At 40.5% G+C, this 22,319-nt stretch overlaps 1 protein-coding gene across 1 annotated transcript in view; it reads left to right on the forward strand.

The window, feature by feature from the left end:
* PLXNA2 (plexin A2) overlaps window positions 1–22,319 on the forward strand; it is a 518,514-nt gene that overhangs the window by 296,096 nt on the left and 200,099 nt on the right. The window contains exon 5 of the mRNA XM_073615770.1: window positions 20,317–20,417. Coding sequence (XP_073471871.1) covers window positions 20,317–20,417 — 101 coding nt within the window. The remainder of the gene's footprint in view (window positions 1–20,316; window positions 20,418–22,319) is intronic.

Consider the following 22,319-nt stretch of genomic DNA (forward strand, 5'->3'; position numbering starts at 1 on the left):
AGACTCTGGTGCTTGTTATGGATCAGTCCATGATATGAGGAAAACTGAACCAAGGGCAGTGACGCGTTTACCAGAATCCATATTTTTTTCTCTTTAACCACTGCAGCTCTCATACCCTTTATACTCATTATGGACCACAGCAATATTTACATTTCTACTATGGACCTGTTTATGCAGTGATACCTTTGTCATTAGGATAAAAATATAATTACATACATGCTTTCTGGGAGACAAACTTAGCCTTCTTTAGCAATATTGACTATTATTTTATTTAAATTATTTGATTTTGTAACCTAAATTGTGTTTTTTCTATATTAACCATTGTTAGGATGAATAAAAGTAGTGTTACTGTAAAAAAAAAATGTATACACGTTTTCCATAAGTTGTCCAATTTAAAATTATATATACTGTATGTTTCTGATACAAAGCAACGTTATTTTCAAGGGAAAAACAGTCAGGTTTTTTTCCCCCAAATGTGCACTTTTTTTTAAATGCGACAGTGAAAAAAATAAAACAAATGAAAAAAAGTATTAAAAAAATTAGCAGAAAAAGCAAAAGGGAATATATATATGTGCTCTGTGCCTTGTCACAATTCTGTCTCTGAGCTCTTCAGGCAGTTCCTTTGACCTCATGATTCTCATTTGCTCTGACATGCACTGTGAGCTGTAAGGTCTTATATAGACAGGTGTGTGGCTTTCCTAATCAAGTCCAATCAGTATAATCAAACACAGCTGGACTCAAATGAAGGTGTAGAACCATCTCAAGGATGATCAGAAGAAATGGACAGCACCTGAGTTAAATATTTGAGTGTCACAGCAAACGGTCTGAATATTTAGGACCATGTGATATTTCAGTTTTTCTTTTTTAATAAATCTGCAAAAATGTCAATAATTCTGTGTAATATATATATATATATATATATATATATATATATATATATGTATTTTTTATACTTATGAGGCTTCTTTTCCTAATGTCCTATACATAAACTATTAATGCAATTTAACAATACATTGTTACACTGTATTACTCAATGACTATGTTTAGAAGCAGCTTTTCACAGATTGGTGAACCTCTACCCATCTTTACTTCCGAGACACTCTGACTCTCTAATGCCGCATACACACAAGTGGACTTCTCGTCCACCAGAACTCCGAAGGACTTTTCAACGGAATTCTGACAAAGTTGCGACGGAGTTCCAATGAAACGGACTTGCCTACACACGATCACACCAAAGTCCGATCGTTTTGAACGTGATGACGTACGACCAGACTAGAATAAGGAAGTTCATAGCCAGTAGCCAATAGCTGCCCTTGCGTCCTTTTTTGTCCGTCGGACTAGCATACAGACGAACGGATTTTTCGTTCAGACTCGTGTCCGTCGGAAAGATTTGAAACATGTTCTATTTCTAGGTCCGTCGGAAGTTTTGACAGAAAAGGTCCAATGAAGGTCCGATGAAGCCCACACACGATCGGAATGTCCGGCGGAATCATTCCGTTGGACCTTTTCTGCCGGACAGACCGCTCATGTGTACGCAGCATAAGATGCCCCTTTTATACCCAATCATGTTACTGACCTATTGCCAATTTACCTAATTTGTTGCAAATTTCCAGCTCTTCTTTGTGAGTACCACTTACTTTGCCAGCTGTTTGCTGCCATCAATTTCAAAGTTACCTTATTTTGTTTTTCTTAAAATGGGAAATCTTTCTCAATTTAAACATTTGATATGTTTTGTATTCTATTAATACATTTTAAAAAATGATTAAAATATGGGTTTATGAGATTTGCAAATTTTAACTTTTTTGAATGTGAGCTGTACAAATCAGGAGAGCAGTCTGGCGTGACAATGCTGCTCCTCCATAGATACCACACTGCGAGTAAGCATCACACTAAGGCAGCATGTATCTTACTGGCAGGATTACTAGGTGAAAATAAAGAGAAAAAAAACTGAAATACAGCTACCACATTTAAGAACTGATGAGATGCAATATATTATTTTTTTGTTTAAGGGTTTAGATGAAATAAAAATTGTACAGCACAGTTTTAAATTCCAACTCCAGTAATTAGACAAAATCTACCCTTGTGGGCAGGGCTGGACTGGGACAAAAATTTGGCCCTGGACTTCATCCAGACCGGCCCACTTTAATTTTGCAAACACGTACAAAAACAGTATATAAACTATATGCAATTGCGCTAAAAAAAAAAATAAGTACCACCATTGGGCATAGGACAGGGCATAGCGACACCAGTGTCCATTAATGCAGCCTCACCAGTGCCCATTGATGCAGCCTGATCAGTGTCCATCAGTGCAGCCACACCAGTGTCCATTAATGCAGCCTGATCAGTGCCCATCAGCACAGCCACACCAGTGCCCATTAATGCAACCTCTACAGTGCCCATTAATGCAGCCTGATCAGTGCGACCACATCAGTGCCCATCAGCGCAGAAGCACCAGTGCCCAAAAATGCAGCCAAACCAGTGCCCATTAATGCAGCCACACCAGTGCCCATTAATGTAGCCTCACCGGTGCCCATTAATGCAGCCTGATCAGTGCCCATCAGTGCAGCCACACCAGTGCCCATCAGCGCGGCCACACCAGTGCCCAATAATGCAGCCACACCAGTACCCCTTAATGCAGCCACACCAGTGCCCATTAATGCAGCCTGATCAATGCCCATAAATGTTAGTCCCCCAGTACCTTGTCTGCACAGCTTCTTCTACCTAGGTCCCAGGTACAGTGCTTGTCCTGCAGGTGGTTCCTCTGGAGCTGGGAGCCCAGGACCAGCTGTGCACCGCTGGTACATCTGGTCCTCTCACTTTCTCCTGGGCACCACAGAGCTGGGTAACTAGAACTGGAGGAAACTGGGGGGTGTGTGGATGGGGACTCCAAAATCCTGTCCACCAATCAGCTAATCTCCCGACTCCCGCTTTGTAGCTGTTTAGAAAATTAAACTTTTCTAGGTCTCTCCTGTGTTCTGTAGGGGCTGGGGGACAGAAAGCGGACTATTTTCATCACTTTCGGCTTTAGGTGTATTAATCCGCAGCAGCGCTCCCGGCTGGCACCAGTGTACTGATATAGCACAGGCTGGCCTTCAACTGTGTAGTGTGCTGCTGCGGATTAAACTGCCCAAAGCCGAAAGTTATGAAATAGTCTGCTTTCAGTCCCCCAGCCCCCACTGAAACAGGAGAGACCTAGAAAAGTTTTTTTTTTCTAAACAGCTAAACAGCGGGAGTCGGGAGATTAGCTGATTGGTGGACAGGATTTGGGATTTACAGTACAGATTTACCCCTCCCCCCATCCCCCCGCCATGCTGCATATTCAGTTACTATTATTATTAGTAAAGTATTAGTGGCAGTGCTTACTTGAATCACACTATAGATTTGGTCTGACTGTCACTGTACTGTATTTGCTTGCTGCCTGCAACTTGGTTCTGGACTGGTAAGGTTCCGAATCCTCCTCCTCAGCGGCGCTGGCTCGGCCTCGGCTCCTCTTGGTTGCAGTCTTGCAGGTTTGCTTGCAACGCTACGCCCTGGCTCTGCCTCCTCCTATGTCCCCGGGCATCCTCCGCCTTCCGGCCGTGAGTGACGTCACGGCGCCGGGACAAAGAGGCCGCCCAAGGCTGTAATGTTAGGGGGAGTGCCTGGGGGAGTGACTAGTGGCAGCTAGCGTGATGATGCCGGTGTTTGTGTGACGCCGCCCGCCGGGTGCAGGAGCGGAGCCGCTCGGCGCCCGGCGTTAATGACAATGAAGACTCGGAGAGAGTCAGAGAAGTGTAGTGGCCCACTGCCAATCGGCCCACCAGGAAACTCCCGGTAGTCCCGATGGCCAGCACAGGCCTGCTTGTGGGTAGGATCTATACGTGCATTGTATAGGAGTATGATAAGCCTCAATATGAGTCTGACGGGCAGCGTATTATTGCTACACAGGATCTTCAGAAGAAGTCACTCCTCATACATGCAGATAGTCAGAAATATAACTTTAGCACATATCTGTACAAATGTGCGGAATAAGAGAAATTTACTTTTGTTTTTTTAATTATTTTAGTACTCTGTAATTTACTAGACCAATTGCATTCCATTTTTTCCAGTTTTTAGACAATGTGATTAACCATCTCAATACAGTGCATTTTAACCCCCTTTAAGCCATTTTTCAGCTTTCAGCACTGTCACACTTTGAATGACAATTGCGCGATCATACAACACTGTACCCAAATGAAATTTTTATTATTTTTTTCCCCACAAATAGAGCATTTTTTTGGTGGCATTTGATCACATCTGTGGTTTTTATTTTTTGCGCTATAAACAAAAGAAGAGGGACAAGTTTGAAAAAAACACAATATTTTTTACTTTTTGTTATAATAAATATCCATTTTTTTTTTTTAAACAAATTATTTCTCAGTTTAGGCCGATACTTATTCTTCTACATACTTATGGTAAAAAAAATCGCAATAAGCGTATATTGATTTGGTTTGCGCAAAAGTTATAGCGTCTACAAAATAGGGGATAGATTTATAGCATTTTTATTTATTTTATTTTTTTTACTAGTCATGGCGGCGATCTGTGATTTTTATTGTGACTGCTATATTGTGGCAGACACATCGGACACTTTTGACACATTTTTGGGACCATTCACATTTATACAGCGATCAGTGCTATAAAAATGCATTGATTACTGTATAAATGTGACTGGCAGGGAAGGGGTTAACACTAGGGAGTGATCGAGGGGTTAACTGTGTTCCTAGGGAATGTTTCTAACTGAAGGGGGAGGGGACTCACAAGGGGAGGAGACCGATCTGTGTTGCTCTGTACTGAGAACACAAATCGGTCTCCTCTCCTCTCTGACAGGACATGGATCTGTGTGTTTACACACACAGATCCACGTCCTGCCGTGTTACCGGGCAATCGCGTGCGCCCGGCGGACATCGCGGCCGCTGGGCACACGCATCGGGTGCCCAGTGACACGGCGCGTGCGCGCGATTGCCGGCGGCGGCGCGTGCACCCCCTGGTGGGTAGGGAAGGTGAGGGTGTCATATGACACCCTCCCAGAACGAGAGCCGCGCCGCCTCGCCGTCATATGACAGCCGGCGGGCGGCAAGCGGTTAAAGACAAAATTCCTTACAGCTGAACTCCCAAGAATTCAGCTACTTCGTAAAAAGTGCAGGCATACTATGAGTTAAAGCAGGGAAGTTCCGCTTTAAAGAATTCCCCCCCACCCCCTCCTCTAACAATATCGGCATTTGATTTTTGTGGGGGAGAAGCAGTTAGCTAGTTTTGGCAGGTACCAGCTCCCACTTCAGCTGAAAGTGCCTAGACGATTCTGCCAGGAATTGTCCCCCTTCTCCTCCCTGCCCGCAGCTTCTTGGCTGTGGGACTATTCACAAAGCGCAGCCCAAATCTAAAACTAGACATGCCGGCACTGGGGACCCGGAGATCAGCGAACAACCAGCTCAGGTGAGGATGGCGCTGGATCCCTGGACAGGTAAGTGTTTGTAGTTGCTGACTTTAAATTTGTTTTCTACAGACTGAAGATCATCTTTAAGTCCAACGAGGTGCATGCCACCTCCTGGACTTAACTCTTTTATTTACATCTGACAGGTTTATGGCGCTCCAGGAAGAAACCTTCTGAAGCCTCGACACTGGGCCTTCTGGTCTCAGCATCTTCAAGTGCAGAGTTGATGCAGCTGCTATATCCATCCCCCCCTCCTCCTGCCCAATCACAGAAGCCTTGTATTATGTGAACTTTTGGCTTGTTAGAAACACATTTAAAACAGTAGGTTTATCAGTGCATGACTAGATGCGGTTCAGAAGTGTGTCTGCCCCTATAATTCTCAAAAGTAACATGTCCAAATAAGTGTAGGCCTTTTTACAATCTTACATTGTAACTGACAACCTGTTATGTGTGCATGAAAGGCACTTAAACACTCTTGGCTGCACTGTTATCCATAGGCTACACTTCTAAATCTGTTTGAAGAGTAGACCTTACAGGAATGGAACACAGCTTTTGGAGATATGTATAGGTTTGGTAATTGGAAATCATCAAGATGCTGCCTTAATGGCTATACTCTACCTTAAAAAAGAAAAAAAAACTAAAACCCCAAAACATTATATATGTTCTGGAAAGAGACCCTGTAGAATAAAGCAGTAGTGGCAGTTATTTATGTCATGCAATATTTGACTACTGCAAATCTATATTTTTAGTAAAAAATTGACTCAAATTAATTTTAGTGCACACAGATACAATATAAGCTCTATTTTTTGGTGCAACACAAAAGATGGATTTGTGTCACGTAAAAGGATACCAAATATGTCTATTCTGAAAACTGAGCATCCTGTGAAACAGTGGACTGTGGACTTTTTTTATTGTATTTCAGCAGGGGTGGATTGTTCAGAGCAATTGCAGAAATTGCCATATCATTCATTTATGTGGTTATGGTTTGACTAGTTTAAGTATTTGTATATGTGTGATATTTAGTACTCATGCTTTCAAATACAAATTTCTATATGACAATATATAGTCAGTACAAATTTTTTTTTCACCATTCTTTGAAATGGTCTCTAAATACCAACCTACTCGTTCTCTTTGTTCCTCTCAAGACCTTCTGCTCTCTAGCTCCCTCATCAGCTCCTCCCATGCTTGCCTCCAAGACTTTTCCAAAACCTCTCCAATCCTATGGAAAGCCTTATCCCAATCTGTCCGCTTATCTCCTACTCTATTAGCTTTTAGACGATCCCTGAAAACCCTTCTCTTCAGAGAAGCCTACCCTACCCACACCTAACAAATGTTTTTTAATTTTCTCCATCAACTCAACCCCCACAGTTATTACCTTTTGTTCCCACTTGATCCTCCCTTCTAGATTGTAAGCTCTAAGGAGCAGGGCCCTCTGATTCCTCCTGTATTGATTTGTATTGTAAGTGTACTGTCTGCCCTCATGTTGTAAAGCGATGCGTAAACTGTTGGTGCTATATAAATCCTGTATAATAATAATAATGTTGTACCTGAAAATTTGCAATAAATACACGTGAGTGGTACTGGTTAAAATAAAGATAGTCGAATATGAAAATAGATATACCCTTCTATGTTATATCATGGCTTTTAAATTGTAATTAAAGAGATGCTCAATGCGTGATTGCTAAATTGAAAATAAGAGGATGTCTTTTCGTACACCGCCTTTCCTTTTTTATGACAGTAGGACACTTGTCTCTTCAAATGCAGGGCCTGTTAATGATAGCTTAATATAGGATCATAAAATGTCTCTTCTGCAACATTTAGATTTATGACTCTATAGAACAGTGTTAATGTCTTTAATGTTCTGCCTTTATAGTATTTAAACCGCAAGTAAATCCACCACATGATCTAAATATGAACCTTATAATGGCTAAAGAACAGTCACAAGTAAACAGTTTTGGGTCACTGCAATACTCTATTGCAGGGCTCAAAATGTCAAGTCCTGAGTTACTAGCCAGGCCTCAAGGGTTACTCGCCTCCGGTTGCCCCACCCAACCCCGCCCCTGCCCCGCCCCTAATTCCGCCCCTAAACACAACCTCATAAATTGACACTTAAATGTTTTATGCAGAATTAAGTTATAAAAATAAATATTAACAACAACTTTATCCATGCCTGCCAATGCAGCCTGTGTCCACCAATGCAGCCTCTGCCCACCATGCAGCCTGTGTCCACCATACAGCCTCATGCAGCCTGTGCCCGCCATGCAGCCTACCTGTGCAGGGGAGGAGAGGAACAGGGATGGTGGAACACATCTATAACAGCTTTCATTACAATTGCTGTGTTCTCGCCGCTCAACGTCACATATAGACCCGCCCCCTGGCCAGGGAACTTTGATTTACAGATCGCCCATCACAGGATTGGACATCTGATCTGTCTATCAAAGTCCCGGGACCAGAAGGAGGGGCTATATGTGACAGCGAGTGGCGGGGAACACAGCAATTGAAATTAAAGCTGTTATCGCTGTGTTCCCTGCGGTCTGATCATCCGGGCTCTCCTTTCTCTTCCCCTCCGCGATCTCCTGGACTCCTATTCAAGGAATGGGTTGAATGGGAGGAAGGACTCCCATTCAAACCAGGGGGCCGGCAGTGCCTGCTCCCCGCTCCCAGGCAGCCAATAGCTCGCCAGCCCTCAAAATCCACTCGCAAGATGCGAGCAGGAGAGTGGAATTTTTGAGGGCTGCTCTATTGTACTAAGAGCAATACAAATATTCCCCAACACACTTTCCAGCTAGTAACACAAAATACCTCATTAAACCTTTTCATCATTAGAGGTCAAAACATCTTTAAGGCTCCATGCACACTATAAGCTAAAAAAAATGCCAGAAAATGCTGGTTTAAAAATGCTGATAATAGCAGTTTTGTGCCAGCTTCTAGTAGCATTTTAGTAGCTTTTCAAAGCTTTAAGGAGCATTAGCATTTCATTGGCATTTTTGCAGTACATGAAGAAAAAAAAAGAAAAAGCTGTTAGTAACATTTTAGTAACAGCTAGGAGCAGTTAGGAGCATTCGACATATTTTTCTGCTGGAAAAACGCTCCAAGAAACTCTACAAAAACAATTTTTTTTTTCTGTTCCTAGAAGCTGAAGCTCAAAAAATGCTAATAGCCTAAAGTAGTGTGCAAGGACACATAGGAGAACACTATTTAGCTTTTAAGACCAGAAAAAAATGCTAATAACAGCTTCTAGGAACTTAAAAATACGCTAGTGTGCATGGAGCTTTAACTTGAGGCACTGAAACAGATTACAGTAGTTAGGTTTTTTTGTGCTGACTAGCTGCAAAGTGTGCTGGAGAATTTTTGCATTGTCCTGTATAGTGTGTTAAATTTATCTGAGCAACTGCCATTGTTCCTCTGTTGTAATATAATTTTCTGTTGCTTGACCACCTGCTTTCTTTACTATTGTTTTCTCTTATGGGGATCATTCTCGAACAGTTTGCTTTGGTACACTTGAAAGAACCTCGGGCAAAGTTTATAAGATGGTGTATTTTTATTCAGTTTATTGCAGTATAATAGAACCATATGGAGAGAGTCTATGCAAATATCACAAAACAAATAATAAATAAAAGTCCAGATAAACCAGTCAACATGGCTAGATGCTATAAACAAACACTTTTTAAAATATAAACCAAAAGAAAAGCTTCACATCAAAGGTGTCTATACAAGCTAAGCTATTATCAGCCAGTAAGCTTCAGCACATGATCCCACCCCCAGGAGCACCCCTCTGACATGTTTCAACTGATGGGATTAATCATACATCCCATCAGGTGATCACATATTAGAGATGTGGTCCTTGGTGCAGGACCCTGTAGTAAAACTTGTTGGCCCATTAACGTTTTTCCTGTGAAGACATCATCAATGTGCAGCTTTTTATTTGGGTCATACTGAGCCATGTGTGGAGGAGTGATGGACTCCTAAGCCAGTACTTGATGAGGGGAGCATTTTTCCTTGTTGCTACATTTATTTTTAATACTTTGTTTATCACCTGTACTCTTTATAAAGTATTTTATCAATAGCAGCACTTTCCTTGCTCAGGAATCAGTCCAGGACCAGCAATATGAGGTCTTGTATCAGTTACAAACCTACTTGATATAGAACTTACAGGGCTATTGATTCCTTCCCTGTCCCATGTGACTGTTCTGGGTAAAACATGGGTCACCTAGTGCTGTCACATGGAAGAAAAGTGGGAATAGGTTAAGGGCAATATGAGTGATCTCCCTGAGAGCCCCTGGCCCTGTACTAACAGTCAGGACTTGGAACTCCTGATTCTAGGTCACCTGATCGCTGTGATGGCCTCTGATTGGCTATTACAGTGATCAGTCCCTGTGAGGCCTGTCCCTGTGTTTCTCTCTCTATGAATGGAAAGGACAGATACAATGTATCTTTTTCTTTCCTTGCAGAGAAGAAAAAGTGTGTGAAAAAAAAATTAAAAATAAAAATAATAAAAAATGAAATAAAAAAATAAAGAATAAATACCTACATTAAGGTTTGACCTAGGTTAGTGTTTGGGTCAAAGGTCAAGGTCAGGATCAGTATATTTTGGGTAGGGACTTTTTTTAATTTTTAAAAATTAGCATCAGTGTCAGCGTGTTTTAGGTAAGACAAAAAAAAACGACTATTGCTTCTGGGCTGTACTACAGGTACAAACAACAAACGACATACTTTGTTAGGTTATGGTAGTAGCAAGAAATATACAGCTAAATTTAAAAATATATATATTTAAAATCAGGAGATATCCATTACCATTTACTACCAAAAGCAAGCCCAATTTGTAAAGTAGATGTGATGATATGTACAGTTTTACTAACACATATCATAGTTGCAAAATTGTGCTTAGGCATTAAGATCCTTTTACCCTTAGGCATGAATGGGTTAAGGTACAGGCTTGAGATTTGCCATCTAGGTTACACAGTTACACACAGTAGGCAAGGTTGAAAAAAGACACAAGTCCATCAGGTCCAACCTATGTGTGTAATTTTATGTCAGTAATACATTGTATATCACTGTATGTTATGGTCGTTCAGGTGCCTATCTAATAGTTTTTTTAAATTATCGATGCTCCCCTCTGAAACCACTGCCTGTGGAAGAGAATTCCACATCCTTACCGCTCTTACAGTAAAGAACCCTCTACTCAGTTTAAGGTTAAACCGCTTTTCTTCTAGTTTTAGTGAATGGCTGTGTGTCTTATTAAATTCCCTTTCGCGGAAAAATTTTATCCCTATTGTAGGGTCACCAGTACCATATTTGTACATTGAAATCATATCCCCTCTCAAGCATCTTCTCTCCAGAGAAACAAGTTCAGTGCTCGTAACCTTTCCTCATAACTATGGTCCTCCAGTCCCTTTATTAGTTTTGTTACCTTTTTCTGGAATCTCTCCAGTTCCAACACATCCTTCCTGAGGATTGGTGCCCACCTTACCACCTAAAAATTTACTGACCAAAACAGGTATGCAGCTAGTGAAGTCTGAAAAGTAGAACTGCATGCTTATTTCAATCTGGGACTTACTAGGTGCCAAAAACAGCATCAGGATTAGAGCACCAAATCCCCAATTGGATAAATATGCTAATTGGATCTAAAATGTAATGTTAAAGGAGTGCTGATCAAATCGAGCACTGCACCGAGAACTGATTGGTAACCTGTGTTTTTTTTTTTGTTTTTTAATGAAGATTATTCTTGCTCATCATATCATTTTAGATATTCTGTGTAACGGTTTGGGTAACAATACTAAAAATAAGACCTAATTTCCCAGACTAATAAATGTTCTTTTGCAGTATGCCTGTATTATTCTGAAATAAATGAATTTGTTTCTTAAAATTACCATGTAGCATACTCTTTGAATTTTACAACACTTTCTGTGGATATTTTCCTTTTATGAACCCCCTGTTCTTTCAGGAAATCTGTAGTGAGGTTTGGATTTTTCCCTGTGTGTGTGTACTTCTGCAGTTCAGAAGAGAACAGTGGCTGTCAAATAATGAGGTATAGGGGCCTCAACTGTTGCCCCAGGCATTACAAAACGGCCACACATAACTTTCAGTAACAGGGGACCTTTTACATGAGGTTAGTAGAGATCATGCTCCAAATCCCACTAAAAACTGTTTGGGTCCAAGGGCTTTACAACAAGTGTCAGAGTTTCATGTGGCCCTTAGGCTGCAGGTTAGGTATCAGGGACCTAAAAGGAACTGACTCCCTATATGCAGTGAAAGTTTTGATTGCTTTGCTATAATCAAACTGCATGATACCTTGTTCATAAAAAGTTCTCTTTGGTTGTCTTCTGTTGACACTTGCAAGTATGTTTGTGTGTTTTTACATTTACTAAAGACACACTTGATGGCAAGCAAACATGTTTTGATTGAAAACATGATAACTCTGTGGAAGGATAATGGGCTAAGATGCATATGTTAGAACAATTAGCAGTATTGCTAATGTGCATCTAGGTCTAGTTGTTGTTTTGTAGTGACTGAAATTGTTTGGAGTATTTTCTAGTATGTTCTTTCCTGGTCAACAGATGATGGCTGCTTGTTCATGTATGGTTCATTATTGCCAACAGTAAAGGTTTATCAGCCAATAAACCAGCTACTTGGCCCAAGCCGTGAGCTACCACATCAGCCAAATTCTTCATCTGCATGTATGGCTGTGTGCCTACATTTGTCATTCAACACTAATGGCAAGGGGCCAGTCTTTGAGTACAATATTATGCCAACCTTGAAAAAACAATTATCTATATTCTATTCTGAAATACAGCATTCTGTTATGAAGTTGCTTCACATTGGCATTGGGAAATTGGATATAGTGTATGCAAGATGAGCAACCACGAGAGTGTGACAATATTTCAACATAATTATATGCTTATTTAATGAGTTAATAAAAAAGGGAACTTCAGCTGATTCAGCACTGTATTTTTACTCAAAGAGTTAAAGATATAAATATGTAATAGATGATGACAATTCTCAGGAGGTATGTGGGGGTTTTAGTATTTTAATGTGGTTCAAAGCTCATCTTACAAAACCTGTGCTGTGTTCAGGGAATTTTTTTTCATGAAAAGTTATAAAGATTTTTGCAACTAACCTATAATAAAAAAAAACGAACAGGAAACTGAAACTAGTTCTTATATTAAAAACATATAAACCTAAGTCTTCAACTGTTAGAAATGTTTCAGATTAAATTCTAGTATTAGGTTAGGTAAATCCATGGTCTCTCACAGCATTTCAGGGTCCGTGAGTGTGAAAGCGTTAAGCAGCCAGAATTTTACTAGACCCAGAAATTAGATGAGGGGCCAAATCCTGCAGGCACTAACTATCCTCAGGCATAAAATAAGCACAGGTGGAGTCCCTTAGGTAGGATTTATACAGGATAAATGACAGTGGCACTAAAATCCTTGTGTATGTTATTAATGAGTCCCCAGTGAGCCTGTGCTTAAGACTCTGGCTTAATAAGCATTCTGCAACTGTGTAGGTGTTTGCAGAATGCCTAATTATTTCAGCCTAAACTCCCAAATTATTCCAAGTGCTATATTTTGGGATAAATGGCTGAGCTGAACACAAAGTTACAATTATGCTATGATTAATTTGCTAAAAGGATTGGCTGGTCTAGCTGCAAGAACAGGCAAATAGGCTAATCATTACATAATAGACAGTTGAGGACAACTCGTCAAGGGGTCTCTATGAAGAAATTCAGTTAGGACTCCCTTCCACGCACCCTGTTATTCAGTGAAAACCATAATACTGTGAAGGAAACAATGCAAAAATAAAATTGAAAGAAAATGCAGGATAAAAAAAAAATGAAATTGTTGTCAGTTAGCTGTACATAATAATTTCCGTAGAATACAGTGTACATACGAGCAGTAAGAATCATTTTCACAAAAGTGTTCCACATGTGATATATTCAATACTATTATTTTATATATATATTTTATTTACTAAAACGATTACAGGTAGATTAAACAAATGTAATACATTATCATAATACTGGCATAATATATTTGTTGTGCATATTTTGGTTTAGGTAACCTTGATACTTTTGTGATGTGCAGTATAACAAAGCACAGACTACAAATTGCATTATCTTACATTACCATTCATTTCTATGGCACATTATTGTGCATACATGGACAAAACAACAAAGCTGAGGCAGTTGGATTTTTGGGGCCCATGGAAATGGTAGGAATTACTGTATACCATGTGCATAAATGTAAATTTTTTTATTAATTTTTTTAAAATGGAATTCCAGCCACAAATATCACGATAAGAATGAATAGCCCAATGAAAGGTAAAATAACAAAACCAGCTTTTGCTCCAATGTTCACCTTCAATCCAGAGATTTTCCTCTGCAGCATTAACCGCTTCAGCCCCGGACCATTTGGCTGGCCAAAGACCAGAGCACTTTTTGGATTCGGCACTGCGTCGTTTTAACTGACAATTGCGCGGTCATGCAACGTGGCTCCCAAACAAAATTGACGTCCTTTTTTTTCCCCACAAATAGAGCTTTCTTTTGGTGGTATTTGATCACCTCTGCGGTTTTTATGTTTTGCGCTATAAACAAAAAAAGAGCGACAATTTTGAAAAAAGCACATTATTTTTTACTTTTTGCTATAATAACTATCCCCAAAAAATATATAAAAAAACATTTTTTTTCCTCAGTTTAGACCAATACGTATTCTTCTACATATTTTTGGTTAAAAAAAATGCAATAACTATATTGATTGGTTTGCGCATAAGTTATAGCGTCTACAAAATAGGGGATAGTTTTATGGCATTTTTATTAATATTTTTTTTTTTACTAGTAATGGCGGCGATCAGCGATTTTTATCATGACTGCGACATTATGGCAGACACGTCGGACAATTTTGACACATTTTTGGGACCATTGGCATTAATACAGCGATCAGTGCGAATTAAAAATGCATTGATTACTGTAAAAATGGGTAAGAAGGGGTTAATGTGTGTCCTAGTTTGTGTTCTAACTGAAGGGGAATGGAGACTGTGTGCAGGGAAGCTAATAGATTGCTGTTCATACTCTGTATGAACAGACGATCTGTCTGTTCTCCCCTCAGAGAACCAGGAACTGTGTGTTTACTAGACATGTGCATTCGTTTTCATCCAAATGCATTGTCGTCCGAATTTCAGGTATTTTCGTTATCGTTTTTAACAAACGATAACGAAAGTGCAGAGTCCGAAAAACGAAAGATCCGACATAAACAAATGCTTTATTTTCGTTTTCGTTGCTACAACAGTTCGATATAGATAGGAGATTCGACATGATGATGACAATAACAATCTGTGTCCATCAAACCTGTGGTCGAATGTGCCTAACCTTAGCTCTATTAGTCCAAGATTATTCTACATAGAGAGAAAAGATTCGACATAGAGAGAAAAGATTTGATGTAGGGGAGGAAAGATTCGACGTAGGGGAGGAAAGATTCGACGTAGGAGAGAAAAGATTCGACGTAGGGGAGGAAAGATTCGACGTAGAGGAGGAAAGATTCGACGTAGGGGAGAAAAGATTCGACGTAGGGGAAAAAAGATAAATAAAAATAATGATGATGATGAATGTTATTGGCTGATTGTAACCAAAGAGGAGGAGCAGTAAAATAGCTAGAACTAAGTACACACGTACTTTGGCTTATGGTGTCTGTTGAAAGTTCTAAGAAGATTCGACGGAGCAGGTAAACTATACGGCGTTGTACAGTTTAGCTGCTCCGTCGAAACTTCTTTGAACATTTGACAGACACCATAAGCCTTCAATGACAGATTCGACCTTAATTTGGATTTTTGGACGATTGCAATTTTTAACGAAAAACGAAATAAATAAAAACGAATTTCGGGAGTAACTAAATAAATTTATTTTTCAGACGAAAACGAAATTCCGAAATGAAATATTTCAGTGTGCACATGTCTAGTGTTTACACACACAGTTCCGGGTTCTCCGTGTGCCCCAAGCGATCGCGGGAGCCCGGCGGTGATCGAGACCACCGGGCACTCGAAACGGCTCGGGGGGCGCGCGTCCCCTAGTGGCCACAGGGCGAAGTGACTATAAATAACGTTGTTTTGCCCAGCCGTGCCATTCTGCCTCAGTACGACTGCGGCAGCTGATCGGCATGTGGTTAATAAACTAAAACTCCCAAGAACCCGAGCAGTACAGTGGCTAAATGGTTAGCACTTCCTCTTGGCAGCAGTAGGGTCAATGGTTCAAATTCCAACCTCTGCACTACCTGCGTGGAGTTTGCATGTTGTCCCTGTGCCTGCATGGGTTTCCTCTGGGTACTCCCGTTTCCTCCCACACTCCAAAGACATGCTGGTAGGTTAGTTTAATCCTATCTAAATTGGCCCTGGTTTGTGTATGTATGAATGTGAGATAGGGACCGTAGATTCTAAGCTTCTTGATTAAACTTACAGTATCATCTGTAAAGCACTGCGTAAATTGACGGCACTATATAAGTACCTGTAATAAATAGATAAATTAGTTGGTTTATTAAGGCTTTACTAGTGGAAGATTGTTTATGAACTGATTGTGTTAAAATGATACACTGTTATCACTGCTATTGCTGTTTTAAAGAGATTTTCAGTAAAGACATTTGTTTCAAACCCATTTTTGTAGTAGTAAGAAAGCATTCCCTCCATATTCCTCCTACAAACCATCTGTTGTTGCTTATGGCCAAGAAGGGTCATGCTAGAGCTTTTGTAATGTTTTTCTTTGGTGTGTGAGCTGCTCTTAATTTTAAAGCTGAAAGATGTTCTCCTAGGCATTAAAAGACATGAATGAAAGATGAATTCATACAAATGTCACATTGGCATAGGCATGCTGTTGTATATGCCCACTTCAATGCTTTTATTGTCTATACACAGTACATCTGTTCACTGGATAGATGTGTTGCTGAATGGGCTCAGTTGAGAATAAGGAGGCTCTAGTAGCATACAGTGTTGTCAACCGTCAGTATTTTTACTGGCAACCAGTAAAAAATGGGCACGTTTCTCCTGCCAGTAAATGCCAGTGACAGGAAAAGATTGGCAGAAAAAAAATATGGCTATGACGCTCGATGCTGGCCAAGACCATTCGAGTGCCTGCTACAGTGTGTTTGGGTGGCGCCAGCAGGGGGCGGGTCTGGTGGAGGCGGTGCCTGAGCGTGTCGTGTGATGTCATCGGGCAAGAGAGCCGAGCAAGTTGGCCAGAGCCTTGCTTGCTGGTCGGGAGCAAGGCAAGCCAGGAGTGGAACTGTCAGTGGGGTTTGGACTGGAGTAGACTGAAGGGACCACCTGGGGTGGAGAGAGACTGTCACTGTGACTCAAGAGGGGACATGTCGGTGAGGTGTCATCATCTGTGCTGCTGTCAGTGTCATTGTGAGAGTCAATTTCATTTGTACGCGCTCGCCCATTCTAATGTCTTGCCCTCCTGAGTCCTGTCCCTGAGCTACTTACTTACTATATATTGAAAATATTTTTTTCCCTTAATTGCATGGTGTACATTATCATAATACTGGCATAATATATTTGTTTGTTTGTAACCTAAATACTGAAATTTGCACTTAAAACCATAATTTTGTGACTTTTGGAAATGCCAGTAAAAACGTGGCTGTGCCAGTAAATTCTGGGTGTCATCTCAGTAAATTTCAATCTGGTAGGTTGGCAACACTGGTGGCATAGCCTTTTGGTGTATGGTCAAGCCTCTTTATTATCTGAATAGGGAGAGAACTTGAGATTGTACCTCAAAAATGAATACTTTGCATATAAAACCCATTTGAATATAAATATACAGTGCAATCTTACAATAGTATTTTGAAACATCAAAATAAATAGTTCTAAAACACGCATCTTTATTAGATAACAGATTTGAATAAAGCCTTTTCCACCTAAAATTACTCCAGAATTGCAAGACTACTGAAAGTTTTTGCTTATGTGATTGCATTTCTATATTTTTGAACACAATATACTTTATACATAAAAAAGTTCTTTCTCTTCTGTCCACACATTAATGCTTGCCTAACATGCATTTAGATTTTATATTAATGCAAATTATAAATCATTTTAATGAAATGTGTGCATTGGGAGCTGCAGCTATTTTATTGGTTATTCAAGTGTATACATGGATGATGAGTTGATGTGTAGAGTTATAAATGAAGCAGTCTTTTATGTTTGTAGTCTGTACATGAATTTCAGTGTGTGTGTGTGAGAGATCACATTTAGAAACCATATTAAAAGGAAGAAAAGAAAAATGGTTTGGAAGTGTCATCAGAGGCTACATTAAAATGTGATTTTAGGAGAGTTTTTTTACCCCATCTCCCTTAGAGAATTTGAGGCTTCGAGTCTGTGACTGCGAAATCCCATTGCAAAGTTCATCAGGAATCGTGTTCCAGCTGCTGGAGTGATAGATAGGTTTAATTACACTGAATTACTGCGGCAAGAGCCGCTCTGCTCTCCCCAATGTCATTAAAAAAGAGAGGATTTTTCAGTGCCTAGTCACTAGCCAAGCCTGGAGCTTACGAATGAAAGTCTAGTGGTTAGTGGCATGTTTCTAGACCAGAGGTCAGAAGGGGCTGAAACCTATCATCTTCTGTTGATTTCCTGTAAGTCTTACCTTATAGCAAAGGGGCTGATCTGAATCAGCTGTTCACTGGTCAAATCACTGCCTTTGAGCTAACAAATTAACATTTTAATTTTATTTCTTCATGATCTTGTCCAAATGTTATTGATTCTCCTGTGCCCCAGAAAGATAAAATTATATTGTACATTTTTGTTGTTTAGAAAAGGAATTTTACAAAATGGCATGATTAATCTACAAAGCAAATATATCATTTTGAACTATAGCAGGTAATATGCGATGTGATAGCTACGTACTGTACAGTGAATACACTCTACCTTTGCATTTGTAGTTATGTGTCTCATGCCAGAGGAATTTTATAACCAGCTCGAAGTAAGGGGAAGCCTTGCCCAAATTCTGTCCTAATGCTCTCAGTTCTTCAGTATCTTGTGTAGAAAGAAGATGGGATACTTATCGAATGTTTGAATGGAATTCTGGTGATTTAAAGCTAAACTCCAGTCTTCTTAATGTTTATTTAGTTGTACAGCAGAGAAGGCTAGAGAAGGTTCAGCATCATCTTGCCTTTTTCTTCTCAGCATGACTGTTCTTAACACACCCATTTATTTTATTTCAGTTCTTTCAAACATGGGGCCTCACCATCACACATGGGTTTTGCCTAGGGCAGTCTGCATGCAAATCTAGCCTGCCTAGGAGCTATCAGTTCTCCAGACTGATATCCACTTATTAATGCATATTGATACTTGCATACCTTATCACAAGAGCCAGCCCACTGCTTGAATAAGGGCTGAGGACTCCTGAGAGCAGTACTCAGGAAGGTGCTGTGATGTTTTCATGTACAGCACTTTGATGACCCCTCCAACCTGCCATGATCTACCTGCATTTACAAAGAAGCACCGAGACTCAGTAATGACATTGTTTGGTCTAAACTAATGTACGTAATAAACAGAAAGGTTTCATTTACAATTGTCATTAGCGTGTTAATGAGAGGTAGAGGAAGCAACCAGGAAAGACAAATATAAACAGAGTAAGCTTCAGTTTTAAGGAAGGAGTATAGAGGAATAAAGGTAAGGGTTTGTTTATACGGGTTGCCGGGGGCTTTTAAAAATAAGTGGTTGCGCTGCAGTTTTATCATGTACACCACCTGGCCACAAGCTAACATGCCCACCAGTGATATTACCACACACCAACCACCACTGCTGTGGTTGTGACGCAGCAAAAAATATACCACAGATTGTGTTTGGCAGCCAATACTGCCACCAAGTACAACCCATTCATGTAGATTGGGCAATGCCACAAAGGACCTGCAACCAAGTGTAATGCACATGGTTGTGCTTTCAGTGGTTAAAACTGGTGTCCAGAAGGCGATATATCACCTCTGAGATGGCAGTATAAATGCCTCTGCAAAGCAATTCACTGTGGATCACTTTTCAGAGGGGAGGCAATGATGACAGCAAGTGTAAACAAGCCCCAACTCCAAAACACTAGACTTGGGATGTTGCAGTCCCCGATGAGCCAAGATGGACTGCAAGAAACTCTCCAAACTTTTCCAATGCTGACCTAATTGTTGGGGCAAAAATAGAGTGTTACTAGGCTCTCTAGGGTGAATGTCATTAATTCATACAGATTAGAGAGAATCATGAAATACTACATTGGGCCACTAGATGGGGCTGATGATTATAAAAAATAAATACCTATTTGCTATGATCATCATCTCCACGTATAGTAGTAGCCATAATGTGGTATTTTCCTAGACAACTTTATTTTTATGAATGAATAATATTTGATCTGTAAATTGTCTAGTAACATTAAATTTTGTCCCAACAGAGGGCCAAGTCGGCATTGGAAAAGTTAGAGAGTTTTATGCTGTCCACCTTGGCTCACCAGAGACAATATCTAAAGTCTAATGTTTTGCCCCGATTCACACACAACATTAGACCCCAGATCTCTCCTCTGCCCTCAAAAGCATCCTCATCGTTTCCAGTTTCATATAGCATAGAGATGATTAGGGAACAGATGTTCCTCCTTCTAATTTATGGTAAGCTGGCCCAATCACCCACATCAGTTCCAGACTCCCCGGTGGAACAAGAGAGCCCGGGAAAAGTGGTGGAGGGGGACCCCTATTCCACCCCCTGTAAAAGCTGTAAAGTCTCTCTCTCTCTCTCTCTCTCTCTCTCTCAAAACTACAAATCATTTTTAGTAATTAGTAACAATTTATAATACTTATAAGAGAATTACATTAACCTTATCTCTTTTATTTAGCATTTGTTGTTGTGCTCTGTTTCAGGTGTCCAGAGTTCCTGTAGAGTTATGTGAGCAATATACTACATGCGGGGAGTGCTTGAGTTCTGGAGATCCTCATTGTGGCTGGTGTGTTTTGAATAACATGTAAGTATGATTACTTAAAAGTGGTTGTAAAGGCTTGTTTTTTTTAATTTAAAATAACAAACCTGTCATGCTTACCTCCACTGTGCAGCTCATTTTGCACAGAGTGGCCCAGATCCTCCTCTCCTGGGGTCCCACAGTGGCTCTAGTGGCACCTCCCTGCATCAAGTGTCCACATTGGAGAAGCACTCTCCTTGGTGGACACCCGTGCGGACACGCTCCTGAGTCCCGCATCTGTGTCCATTCACACAGAATGCAGGACTCGGCCCCCCCCCCCCGGCGCCGCGTCATTGGATTTGATTGACAGCAGCGGGAGCTAATGGCTGCGCTGCTATCAATCTATCCAATCGGGACACGAGACACCAACTACAGATGGTGTGCTCATTCCCGAACAGAGGATGACAGCGTCCAGGTAAGTAAAAGGGGGGCTCGGAGGGGCTGCAGCACTAAAAAAGGTTTTTCACCTTAATGTATAGAATGCATTAAGGTCAAAAACCTTGAGGGTTTACAACCCCTTTAAGGGATTACAGATACAGGCACAAACAGTAAAACAAAAAGTAATCAAGAAAATAAAGCCTTGCCACTTGGTGTCATACTTAGGGAAATAAGACCTGGTGCAACCTTCTGCTGCCCAGGTGCCTAACTTTCTCTAAAACAAAGTGCTTGCCACTAAAGCTGTGTCCAACTTAATATGAGTTGACTTTCACCACGCAGGTAGTTTAGTGCTTCCCAGCCAGATATCTACAGTAAGGCTCCTTTCACACTGAGGCGCTTTGCAGGCGCTAAAGTGCTAAAAATAGCACCTGCAAAGCTCCCCAAAAGAGCTGCTCAATGCACTCCGAGGGCTTTCACACTGGAGCGGTGCGCTTGCAGGGCGGTCTAAAAAGTCCTGCAAGCCGCATCTTTGGAGAGCTGTATTTACCGCTCCTAAAGCGCCCCTTCCCATTGAAAACAATGGGGTAGCACTGCAAACCCGCCCGCAAAGTGCTGCTGCAGCGGCGATTTTCGGCCGCTAGCGGGGGGGGTTTAAAACCGCCCCGCTAGCGCCGCTAAAACAACGGTAAAGCGCCGCTATATTTAGCGCCGCTGTACCGCAAGCGCCCGCACGCCTCAGTGTGAAAGTAGCCTAACTGGTTCCAGGGTGTAGCAAAATCCCTGAGCAGGTTGTTAATTTATAGAGCCCAAAATAACCAGACCTCCTTCATCTAGGATCTTTAAATAACAAGTTAAACAACCTCAGCACCCTCATATAAATTAAAGAAAAATATTCAGCAAACTGTCCGAATCTGGGACAAATATACTTCCAGTCCTGGTCACAAGCAGTAGTTTTTATTTGCCCTCTTTCACAGTATGCTTATAAGTCACATAAATTAACAGTGTATATGTTTTAATATTAGCTAGTTTGTCATTATGTTTATATCTACAGCCCTTTATTTTTGGGGAATTATTTGCTGTAAGTCCAGCTAAAAAAATGTTATGGTTCTTTACTCACGTGCCATGAAATGGGTCCATAAAAGGTCCACTATTGCTGAAAAAAAGTGCTTTCTGATTATACAGTATTTATTTACAGTACATGTCATGTTGGTTTTATATATATATTAATTAATTTATTTTGAAATGCCTTTAAAGTACATTTCTGTATGTTACATTTATTGTGGTTAAAAGATAACTGCTTACACTCTAATGTAGTTTATCCAAACCCCTGTAACTGTTAATTTTGCTGAGCAGCTTGATCTGTATGGAAATACCGTGGAAGATAGACAAAAAAGTGGTGTGCAATTACAGAAAAATAATTAATAGACTAGATACTGTGATTACAAGTATTAACCTTAGGCTATTTTTTCACAATGGCTGTCTTTAAGGGTATTGGGTTCTTTAAGCAGGTTTTACGTTGACTACTTATGT

This window comes from Aquarana catesbeiana, linkage group LG02 (assembly GCF_042186555.1).
Source record: "Aquarana catesbeiana isolate 2022-GZ linkage group LG02, ASM4218655v1, whole genome shotgun sequence".
Classification (NCBI taxonomy): Eukaryota; Metazoa; Chordata; class Amphibia; order Anura; family Ranidae; genus Aquarana; species Aquarana catesbeiana.